Source organism: Phoxinus phoxinus (genome assembly GCF_949152265.1).
Source record: "Phoxinus phoxinus genome assembly, chromosome: 13".
Lineage (NCBI taxonomy): Eukaryota > Metazoa > Chordata > Actinopteri > Cypriniformes > Leuciscidae > Phoxinus > Phoxinus phoxinus.
The window spans coordinates 22,193,866-22,205,989 of NC_136888.1; the positions used below are offsets into that span (position 1 = coordinate 22,193,866).

Below are 12,124 nucleotides of genomic sequence, written 5' to 3' on the forward strand. Positions count from 1 at the left end.
ATATGGTATCTGCTTCACTCTCTCTCTCTCACACACACACACACACACACCAGCTGGATCTCCTCACACGCTGCCATATCTGATTATAGAAATGCCCCTCTGCTCTCTCAATGGTGGGATGTTCACTCCGTGCAAGCAGAAATGTGTGTGAAATACAGGTGTTACCAGGGGATTCTGTGTGTACTCATCAGCAGAGATATGCAACTCTAGACAGGATACAATACACCCCAAACTCCCATACACATATATACAATATACATCACACCACTCAATATAACACAAATACATCATTTGGATTATTGGATATATATTGGATATTAAGTTGTGTATTACTCCTATTTTTATGTTTAGATTATCTAGCTGTCATCTAATTCTTCCAACCCTTTTCTAATTGAACATGTTTTAAAATGTAATTTATTCCTGTGGTGGCACAGCTGTATTTTCAGCAGTCATTACTCCAGTCTTCAGTGTCACATGATCCCTCTGTGATAAATAGAAACTTCAAAAGAACAGCATTTTTTTTTTAACAGATGTTTTTTTTCAAACAGTCGGTTTAATGCATTCTTGCTAAATAAAAGTATTTATTTAAAAAAAAAAAATCTTACTGACCCCAAACATTTGACCAGTAGTGTGCTGTACTTTTAATTTTGTGATGCCTAAATTAAATGTAAGCATTTAAAATGATTGATTTTAATGTTTTATTTTTAATGTATTTAGACAAAATTGTGTACAATTTTAAAATCGGCTATTTATGGACTAACAAACCAGAATTGATTTCTCTATACTATACACACTATTCATTATTTAGATTTTTTTTTCCTTATTGTGTAGATTTTTTTTTTTCATTGAGAAATCTATTGATCTGCTCCGTTGAAGTTTTTTTTAAGTAATCCCAGCTGAAAGTGCAGAATCATTTTGACCCTGATTAAAGTTTTGCATTTAATATGGCTTTCAGAGGAGATTTACGCTCATTAGTCTTTATCTGTGTCAATAAACTCAGCTCTTCTCTGTTTATTGAACACTTTCAGATGGAAGGAGAGTGAATATAAACTTTTTTATGTGTCTCTGTAGTCTTTTATTTACAAAGGTGAAGTTGGAGACGTTGTGTAGAGGCCCAGAGGAGGCGTTGCTCTCCTGCAAACGCATGCTGCAGATTTGGAAATCCTGTTACAACCTCACCAACCCCAGGTACACACACATACTCTTTCTCTCTCTCTCCAGCTGTTGACGCATGAATGCTAGAAGCTCAAGTGTCTGCACTCACCATCACACATAAGACAGCACAGCATGTCTCGCTGACTGTGAGGAGCTAACCACTCCTTCATTAAAAATAAATAAAAGCACAGCTCGTACCAGTGCTGCATACTACGATTCAGTCCTTCTTTCTCTCACTCGCTCTCTCATTCTAATGGCTGAAATACCAACCCCCCGCTGTCAGAACACTCCAGCTCTTCCTGTCAAACTGTCCTGAACTCCGTACCTGGTGACAATCCACTGGAGACCAATTAGTGTCCGGACACAGTAACCAAACCCTGCCACATATTCAGAGTCCCTCCCTCCAAACCCTGGGTAGCGCCACTCAGAACCACTTGAGCTCTTACACCCTTAACCTCACCGCTAATACATGCTCATAGTCATTCTCGAACACCAAACAGTTGCTACTCCAGAGGTTGTTGGGCGCCCTACAGAGACTGTATGATGAGGAGGAGGAAGAGATGTGTAGTGAAATTTCGTAGCCTAAAAGGTTCGTTCTGTATTGTCTGTAGTGTAGCGACGTATGAAGCACAGTTCACACGGAAGTCACTTTCAAACCAAACAGTTTTCTTTTTATCAACACTGAATTTACATAACCAACTTGAACTCATTGCGAAATCCCTGATCATGTGGATTCCTATCGACTGGATTAAGTGAAAATTTACAGAACAGCAGTAAATGTGACCACACAATAATGCTCAGTATGACAGCTATCACCCGATAGAAACAACCGATTTGGACTATCGTCTCTATCATGGCTACGTTCATGTGACGTTCTGTGCCGTCTCAAAAGCTTATCGTTTGAATGCGTTTTTAAGCCTTGCGGTTTAAAGATAGGTGGTTTTAAACCGTTCAAGCGCAAAAAGCCGTGAAAGAGGACTACTTTTGAAATGCACACCCATCCATCCTTCGGATGAGACGTTAAACCGAGGTCCTGACTCTCTGTGGTCATTAAAAATCCCATGGCACTTCCCTCCATTTATCAATCATAGCCTCCTAATAATCCCTATCCACTGAATTGGCTCAATCACTCTCTCTCCCCTCCACCTATAGCTGGTGTGTGGTGAGCGCACTGGCGCCGTCGTTCTGTGGCTGCCGTCACTTCATCCAAGTGGATGCTGTACACTGGTGGTGGTTGAGGAGAGATTCCCTGATATGATTGTAAAGCGCTTGCTGCCATTTCACACATAAAGCCACTGCTCTTAGCGCCTAGACTACTTTCTAACATCTTACTGCAAAATGCCCGTCTTTTGCGAGTATCTTCATAAACGCAGTGGTTTATGTCTTAAGTGAACGTAAATCGTTGAGAAAGAAAGCACAAGTTAATCAGTATATTAGATCAGTGCATTTTTAAAGTGCATTCTTTAAACTCTTAAAGTGACAGCAGCCTAATATACCTCTTTTGTTTATATGTAAAATTCTGCATCATTTTCTTCATCAGCTTCTTAGAATCTTTCAGTCTTTTTTCTTTTTACATTTTTTTTATCTATATAAATGTTTTATTTAATTTTTTGCTCTGTTAATGAAATAGATGAAATTCTATTATAGCCTACTTGCATTCCCATATGATTTCATATCTTGGTATCATCATGACTTTTGATTTGGGCCAGTAAGCAACCACTTTGCACACAATTCCCTTGCAGCCATTCATAGCACACGAGCTACCACCTAGCATTGTCCTGATAACTACCCGTAACACCCTACCATCCTGGCGCCAAGTCTTCTCACGCTTGCATTTTCTTCTGATTTTCTTTCTTATTTCCTCTCTTATTTCTATGCTCCTTTTCAGATTAACAGTGTTGCATGAGCATTGTGGTTGTGTGTGTGCTATAGCACTGTACCATGAGATGCTGAGTGAAATTTCTGAGGGTTTCATCATTCTGTGTGTATTGATGTGCAAGTATCACGTCGCCTGTCTGTGTGCTTGAGCATTAGAGCTCTGTCTCTAATTGTAATGTCTTAATTGCCTCTTTTTATCTTCTGTGTGTGTGTGTGTAGTGATTCTGGGAGGGGGAGCAGTCTGTTAGACAGAGCTGTTGCTGACCGTCGCCAGCTGAACGCCATGTCACTACCTGACTTCAGTGATCCAGAGACAGGTGAGCGTGCACACACACACACACACACACACAAATGAATGTCCCTATAACTCTAATTATTGTGGTAACAGATTTTTCCCCCCCACCTTTTATGGTGAGTTTGCATAACCATGACAACAGACATCAGCTTTGCTGTCATTTTATCTGTATTTCCTGCATATGTCTCTCTCTCTCTCTCTCTCTCTCTCTCTCTCTCTCTCTCTCTCTCTCTCTCTCTCTCTCTCTCTCTCTCTCTCTCTCTCTCGCTCTCTCAAACACACCAATTTAGATTGAGAATTAATGGCTTAATAAGATGATGGGTTAATACATTTTGTAATGTAAATTTTAACTTTTAGAATTTCTAAAGCTGTAATCCTTGTTGATGGGTCATATTGAATTGTATTCCCAGTATCTTGTGCGGTGAGTAGAGTAATTAGATAAAGAGGGCTGAGATGAGCGCAGGTGTTTGTTTGCTGCGTTTGCACAGCAGTGATGGCGGAGGGTTTCTCTGCTGTGTATGCAGACAGTAAACATGTCATCTCGTCTCCGTGATTCAGCAGTTACCTATTTCCTTTACAATCTGATCTAACTGCTCCAGCTGTGTTTAGTTCTGGTTATTTCCTTTTTATTATTTGAACCTTTTCCATTATTTTTAGGGCTGTCAGTCAATCAAACATTTTAAAATAATTTCATTTCGTTTACATATTACAGAATCTACATACAGGGCATGAGTTATGTTGAGTTATTTTTAACATTGTCTTTAATGTAGTTAAGATGCATGCTGAATTACCGCTTCCCAATGACAGCCCTAAATATTTAATGTCTTTTTCCTTCTGTTCTCCTTTTAATTATCATTTTTTTGTTTAATATCACATCCTTTTAATTTTCTTATTTTTATTCCTAGCCTCTCATGCCTCTTCCTCCCTCTCGGGGTCAGAACCTGTATCTCCTATCTTTCCTCTTCCATCCTTCTATCCTCCACCCAAGACCGAATCCACTCAGAGGCCCAGCAGCCATGCTTTCTGTGACCACCACGCCCCCCGTCGACGCTTCTCCTCCGCCAGTAATGCACTGTGCACCTTGTGTGTGTTTTTCGACCAATAGATTGGCATGAGTCTCTTCTCATTAGCAAATCGCCATACCACTAACTGCACTGCCTGAATAGCCCCACCCACCAGCCCAATTCATTTGGGATTTGGTTAAGTGTGTTTGGTGACTTGTTTGCTGCTGCGGTTTGAATTGGTATTGAAGCAGTGTTTGGCTTTTGGAGGCCTCTTTTTGAAGATTTCAGTCTCTAAAGACCATCAGGGAACTAATGGGTTTTTAATGTGATTTTAACCATTCCAAGAAGCAATTTTACAGTGCACTGATGGCAAGTAGAAGAATCAAATGCTCAAGTTATTATTATGTGAATAAGCGTTTAAGTACTTGTACTATTGTTTCAAGATGTGTAGAGGAGTTAGATGTAACTCAGCCTTATTTATGGTGTCTCCAGTTATGGCTTGTATCAGCTGTAAAAGGACATTAATTGAGTACAGGGCTGTTATAAGACTCTAAATGCCCCTGGCAGAATGATGTGATGGTGTGGGTTCGGGGATCCAGTGGCCCGTGAGACTGACACTAAGCTCTTAATCTCCACTGGCTCCTGGGGAAACGAAAGACAGAGAAGCAGTGACACTTGCTATCAGCTACAGTAGCTGTTTAAGACCTGGGATCATATCCACACTTGTATCAAAGAGAGAGAGAGAGTTCAACAGGAGATTTCCTATGTTACTTAAAATCACTCATACTGCAGTTTTGTCTTCTTTTTCTTCATCTAATATGCTTTCCTCCTCTGGCCCTGTTTACATTTTATATAAACATCTTTTTGGAGTAATCCAGTCAGGCGAGACAGATTGTTGTTTACATCTGGTATTTACATTCATTTTATTATTATCATTATTATTATTATTATTTATTAATTATTTGATTCAACTGGGATACATTAACTGAATCAAAAGTGACAGTAAAGACATTTATAATGTTACAAAAGAGTTCTATTTCAAATAAATGCTGTTGTTCCCCTTTTTTTCCTTTCTATTCATCAAGGAATCCTAAAAAAAAATTTAAGCAGCACAACTGTTCAACATTGATAAAAATATATAATTTATTGAGCACAGAATCAGCTTATTAGAATGATTTCTGAAGGATGATGTGACACTGAAGACTGAACTAATGATGCTGGAAATTCAGCTTTGCCATCACAGGAATAAATTACATTTTAAAATATAATAAAATTGAAAACGACTATTTGATATTCACAATATTTATGTTTTTACTGTATTTTGATCCAATAAATGTTGCCTTGGTGAGCATAAGAGACATCTTATCAGCCCCACACTTTTAAACAGTAGTGTATCACTTACATTAGTGTGTCGAAAATTAAACTTGTGACATCAACTGTTAACAGAAATTAATTTTTTTCAAAAACTTTTCACGCAAATTGATGTTGAAAATATAATTTGTCCTGAAAAATCAATTAAGTTAGAAAAATAAACAGTGTACTCGGACATTTGAACTTAACTGCCTAAAATTGGTTATTTTATAGTGAAAGGTAACCAGCAGGCCTAAAGTTTAAATGTCGCAGTCCTTCACTCTTGTTCAAGTATGCAGGATGAATAACCTTTTGGTTTTTCACTCCATTTAAGCCAAAATTCAGCACTGTCCACATATGATCAGAGCACCCGGGACCGATATTAATACCAGGTGTAAACAGGGTCTCTATCTTCTGTAATGCTGTGCATGTGATCTGTTGCAACTATTTTCGCCGTGTTTGTGCATCGAAATCATTGTATTAACACACGTACAGCCCAACATACAGTGGTACCCACCTGCCAGTTCCTGTTCACAGAGCGTGTGAATAGCACAGATACAGGGTTTTCAGGGCCATTACCTGCTCAGGACTCGTGACACTTTGGTTTGTGGTATATAGAAAGTCAGACAAACTGTTTATTTTTTTTCTATTATATTTCTCTCTGTTTCTGTAAACTTTGTGTTGTTGTTGTTGTTGTTTTTATTCCTAATTTTTATGAGTAATTGCCCCTTTTTGTTGTTCTTTTTGGTTTCCAAGGCAACCTTCCAGATGCTTTCTTTCATGGTTTTGACTCCTTTATTGGGGTTTGTAAGTAGCTCTTGTCGTTACTGCTCTGTCTCTACACACACTTTTCAACACACACCTGCTTTTTTGCCTCGCTGGCCTTCTCCTCCTTGGCAGAGTGCACTCACCACCTGTCTGTTACGAGACTCCAACACACTCCGCCATAATGTGTTCAATAGGCGTGTTGCGTCTTACCTTTTGTTTTGCCCTCTTATTGTGTTTCCTCTCCTGGCGTTTTGTGTCCCAGGCCTCTTTGTGCTGGAGAGAGACAAATGCACTCGTTTGGCCTCAGTTCTCAATAATTAAAGAGACAGTTGTGTTCCTCCAGGCCTTTCAAACACATACAGCTGCTTAAAGCCAAACACTTATGGGTACAAATGATTAGTTTTAATGATACTTTTTAATATAATTATTAGTTGTTGTTATTATTAATGGTATGGCAAGTAATATTATTATTATTACTATACTATAATGAATTAGTGTTAGTAATATGAACAGCGCTTAGTATTACTTAGAAACGTGTTCATCATTTATGCTACAGAGATGAATGACACTTTAATGCCGCATATGATATTAAAACAAATTTTTGTTCAAAAGTTTGGGATATATATATATTTTTTTTTTAAGAATCATGCTCACCAAGGCTGCATTGTTTTTGATAAAAAGTTGTAAAAATGGTAATATTGTGAAATATTATTACAACTTGAAATAACTGTTTTCTATTTTAATATATTTTAAAATGTATTAAAAATGTATTTTGTAGAAACCATGATACTTTTTTCCTGGATTATTTGATGAATAGAAATTTTAAAAGAACCGCATTTATTTGAAGTCTTTTGTAATATTACAAATGTCTTTAATTTCAACTTTTGATCAACTTAATGCATCCTTGATGAATAAAGGCATTATTTTCATAAAAGAATCACACTGACCCCAAACTTTTGAACGTTAGTGTATGTGTAAATATACACACTGCTTGTCTCTTGTTATCACAACAGCCCTATTCAAGCTTTCCAACACTGACACTATATGTTTTTCAGTTTAGTTTGTTTTGAAACAAAACTTTCATTTTAATATGAAGCGACGCTGCTGAGATTAAAAGTTAATAAATTATTCAAAATAGATTTGGTGCCTCAGGAGAGCATTGAATGACCTTGCCTGAATTTTTTTTACACTTAAGCCCTTTTAATTCCATTTGATAGTCCACAGTTTAATCCCAGTTTAATTTTATTCGAAACCTGAGTGAAGTCAACAACATTTAAAGGGACTTTTACTGATCCTCTAATTATTTTAACGGTTATTATTTAAATGTAGATTATTTGTCATTATAGGGACATTTGATATAAAGTGTGTGTGCGATATCTGATGGAATAACACCCTGGTCTCTAGACCGTAGATTACGAGCTCTAATTTCCTTTAGCGTCTCACATTTAGCAGCTGTTTCTAAACTCCTGGCTCTGTTAACAGAGCGATGAAACGTTTAAGAGGACGGGAGCACTGGTGTCATGATAGTGCTGAGAGGTGCTCATTTAGAGCCAATTGCGTTGGACACAAAATCCGGAAAGAATCGTAGCCTGTAAAAATCTGATATAGGTATTCTGTCTCACAAAAGTGGAATTAATTGTTTTTAGGGACTTGACAAATTGATTGAAAATATTTTGAATTAAGAAGATAACTTTTTAGCTGAATTTAATGGAGAGAAAAACCATTAAATGGGAAATTATGGTGCTTGTGTTTAACAGAAATACATTTGTAGTGTTAAATTATTCTAACTTAATTATGAATTTGAATGTGCCCATTTGCACACAAAAAAAGCTGACATGCAGTTTACAGTTGTTAAAGAGGTGTTGCATTACAAACCAATGTAGACTTGCTGTAATTGACTGTAGGTTCTGGTGAAGAAAGTACTGTCTCTTTAAAAACATAGCTGCTTTTTATATGTGTGTGTGATTGCGTGTGATGATGCTTTCTCACTCTTAGCATGTGGCTCCATGGTCACGCTCTTTCTGCAGCTTGGTCTGATGCATCATGGGTGTCTGTTTGCGTTTGCGTGTGCACACGCATGTGCTTAAAAGAGATGTGAAGTTGTTGACTGTTTATCTAGAAAGTACTTGTCAGTCATCAACTTCAGCCCTACAGAGTGACAGCAGCTCTTGGACCCCTCAACAGCCTGATATCTTCCCCTACTTCAGTCAAGCATAATAGTCATTTAAAGTAATTTAAATAGAGACTCGAAGGGATAGTTCACACAGAAATTAATTTAGAATCATTTATTCGTGTTGTTCTAACCTGTATGACTTTTTAATAGTTAAATTAGAAACTAGCGGTTTTCTAAAGTAATATATATAGGCTATATTTTTTTTTCCTGTGATGGCAAAGCTGAATTTTCAGCATCATTACTCCAGTCTTCAGTTTCACATGATCCTTCAGAAATCATTCTAATATGCTGATTTGCTGCTCAAGAAACTATTATTATCAATGTAGAAAACAGTTACAGTTATCAGAAACGGTGTTACATTTTTTTCACGATTCATATATTTGAAATAGAAATCTTTCGTAACATTATAAATATATTTTACTCTCATTTTGAATCAACAATAGTCACAAAGGTTTGGAACAACATGAGAGTAAGAAACATGACATTTTTCATTTTTGGGTGAACTATCTACCTTTTAACAAGAGATCGTATATTAGTACAACCTAGGACAGCCATTAATGATCGTGTCCTCATTTATTAAATGTTCTATTTCACGGTTTAAATTTGTTAATTCTTTTGGCCTCGATGAGTTGTTTTTTTAAGGCTGTGGCATTGGACATTCATGAAGAGATCCCCTGGAAGCCTTTCAAACTCAGTACAGATGGGGTCAGATTCTCAGTGTTTGGTCCAGTGATCCATGGCTTTGTCCACTGTCGCCATAGAAAAGCTAAACATAGGAACTGAATAAAAAACTGAGATGTACAGGGATCGATTTCAGTATGAATGTGTTTTATGTCCTGCTGGTCTGGTCGATAAAGTCCAGCCTCTGACTCATAGAGACTCTTGAGGATCTTAATATGTTTCTCTGAACCCCGACAGAGACTTTAATGACCACACTGATGCCGGGCACTGCACGTCCATACAAATAGGGACTCTGTGATCGCTGAACTGCAGGGGGCAATTTCATTTCAGTTCACCCAGTTCAGAAAACTGATGTAGTGTCTTCAGTTCATCTCCTGAATCAGGCAAATTGAAAAGGAACTGAGGCCAAATCTGGAATTTATTGATAAAATGGTTAAAGGAATAGTTCACCCAGAACTCAAAGTTCATTTACAAACCCAAATGACTTGCACTACTGGTCAAAAGTTTGGGTTCAGTAAGATTTTTTTTTTTTTTTTTTTTTCAAATAAATTAATACTTTTAATAATACTTTTAAAGTGGTCTTTATGACTTATGGACTGTAAGTCTTCTGATTCTTTCTGATTCCTATATGTGAGGAACAGACCTAGAAATTGAGTTGTCATTCACTGAAAATTATGAATATTTGGTTTGTAGTTGGATTGTTCTTTTGAGTCTAATCTTTTCAGTGAATCATTTGATCAGATTCGCAAATGAAAAATTATTGTAAATGATGACGAAATGTCCATTTGGGTGAACTATCCATTTAATTTAAGACACTCATATTCAAACCGAGCAGAAAGGAAAACAACCTCATTTCTGTTGATCTGTTGCTGAAATTTGTACGTTGCAGCCTTGCAGCCAGCACTTTTACATGCAGGGTTTAGAAAACGTGTGGAAAGTAGCAGCAAATGTGCTTTATTGTTTACTATTGATAATCTTATGCTGTTTGTGTGTTTTAAGTTTCGTGTATAAAGGCACGTTCACACCAAGGACTATAACAATAAATATATAGTTTTACAAATTGTTCTAAATTTCGAAGAATAGCATTGTCCACACCACAACTATAACGACACACAGAGGAACGATATCACTTTCACAATTGTTTCCAGCTGATGAATGATAAAAACATTGACAGCCAATCAGAATCCATCCTGCTTTAAAGAACACAAGCATTTAAAGCGGCAGATGACCGAACTGCAGTGCGCGCTAATAATAAAAAGAACTCCAAGTTATCTTTATAGTTATCGTTCTTGGTGTAAACAGGCCTTAAATGTGTTTGTTAAAAATTTTGTCCACCTTTTAGGAACCCTGAGAGTTGAGCCCAATCTTTGTCATGCTGTTTCTTTACCCTTGTGTTTCCTAAAGGCCCTTCATTCAGATGACTGGTGTTCATTTGTCATATTTTTTCTAGAATGAACGTTAGAATGGAAAAATCACTGTTAAAGATGATCCTCTTCATATGTATCCCATCAATCAAGATATCAGGAATCAAGATATTTTCAAACCCGAACTCTTGTGTGTTACATATATAAGAACCAGTGTTATTTTACTATTGTTTTGCTGCACTCTTATAGTGTTTATTCATATTTTGAATTTTTGTGTTTTCAGTTTTAATTTTAAAGTTGTAGTAATTGTATTATTATTTCATTTTTGTTTAAGTGTTTTAAAGAATTTAATCTACTATTTGTTTCAATTAACAATTTTTAATAACTTTACTTTTAAGTTTAGTTCTTTAGTTCGAGTTAAGTAAACAATAAAAACACTGCTGAGAACAGGGTTTAGTTATGATCAACTGCTATTTGGCCTTCATGTCAATGCTTTCACTCTGAGAGGCACGACCCCTAAAGGCTGGTGTGTAGTGGCCATATATGTAGAAAAGCTCCAATGTACATGTCTTTGCTGACTGTCTGTATTTCCACTGCAGGTTCCGTCCATGCCACCTCTATAGCAGCATCACGTGTGGAACAGGCGCTGTCTGAGGTGGCCTCCTCCCTCCAGAGCAGTGCTCCAAAACAGGGGCCGCTCCACCCTTGGATGACTCTTGCCCAGATCTGGCTGCATGCAGGTATAAACACAGCCCTCATTTGCATCTTGTTAACATAAGCCACACCCATATCATGTTTTTGCACTGTATGAGGTCCAGGTTTAATGAACGGCAAATTCTGTAGTCTTGCAATAAAATACCTACTTCATTTATAAACAAACTGTAAGAGTACACCATGTTCAAATATAGAAAGCTTATTCCTCACTGCTTTGCGGACCCAGGTTGTTATTAATAGCTGCCTTTGTCCAAACAAATACATTAGGAAAGCCACATCCAGCAGGATCGAATTACCCATCTGGATACTTTTGCTCTCTGTCTACAATCAGCATTTACAGATAGACTAGCAGTTGTGCATATTTGTGAATTTGGCTGAATTAAATGCAATAAAGTTTAGGAAAGTTCTGCGTCTTCATGGTAGATGATTCTAGCAACTCCAAGGTCATTGGTTCGACTTGTCACGCAAGTACTAATAAAAGGGGGAGGTTTTTTTATGCTCATACCTTGGATCTTTTTAGGCCTATTGTGGACAGCAGACTCCAGAAGTTTTCATATTCTGTGCTTTGGTTAGTTCACAGAAGTGAAACAAACTAAACTGTTTCATTGAAGGTTTAGTTCACCCAAAAATGAAATTAAAAATTTCAAAATGTCATTCCAAACCCTTAAGACTTTTGTTCATATTTGAAACACAAATGAAGAATTTTTGATGAAATCTGAGTTTTCTGTCTCTCCATTGACAG

At 37.1% G+C, this 12,124-nt stretch overlaps 1 protein-coding gene across 4 annotated transcripts in view; it reads left to right on the forward strand.

Moving 5' to 3' along the window:
• Window positions 1-12,124, forward strand: part of ttc7b (tetratricopeptide repeat domain 7B) — a 37,700-nt gene that overhangs the window by 21,529 nt on the left and 4,047 nt on the right. Inside the window, exons 16-20 of one of the 4 annotated variants that reach the window (XM_079631876.1) lie at window positions 1,072-1,188; window positions 3,253-3,350; window positions 4,234-4,392; window positions 6,430-6,489; window positions 11,268-11,408. In XM_079631876.1, coding sequence (XP_079488002.1) covers window positions 1,072-1,188; window positions 3,253-3,350; window positions 4,234-4,392; window positions 6,430-6,489; window positions 11,268-11,408 — 575 coding nt within the window. The remainder of the gene's footprint in view (window positions 1-1,071; window positions 1,189-3,252; window positions 3,351-4,233; window positions 4,393-6,429; window positions 6,490-11,267; window positions 11,409-12,124) is intronic. The other 3 variants (XM_079631877.1, XM_079631878.1, XM_079631879.1) reach the window with 3 other exon arrangements.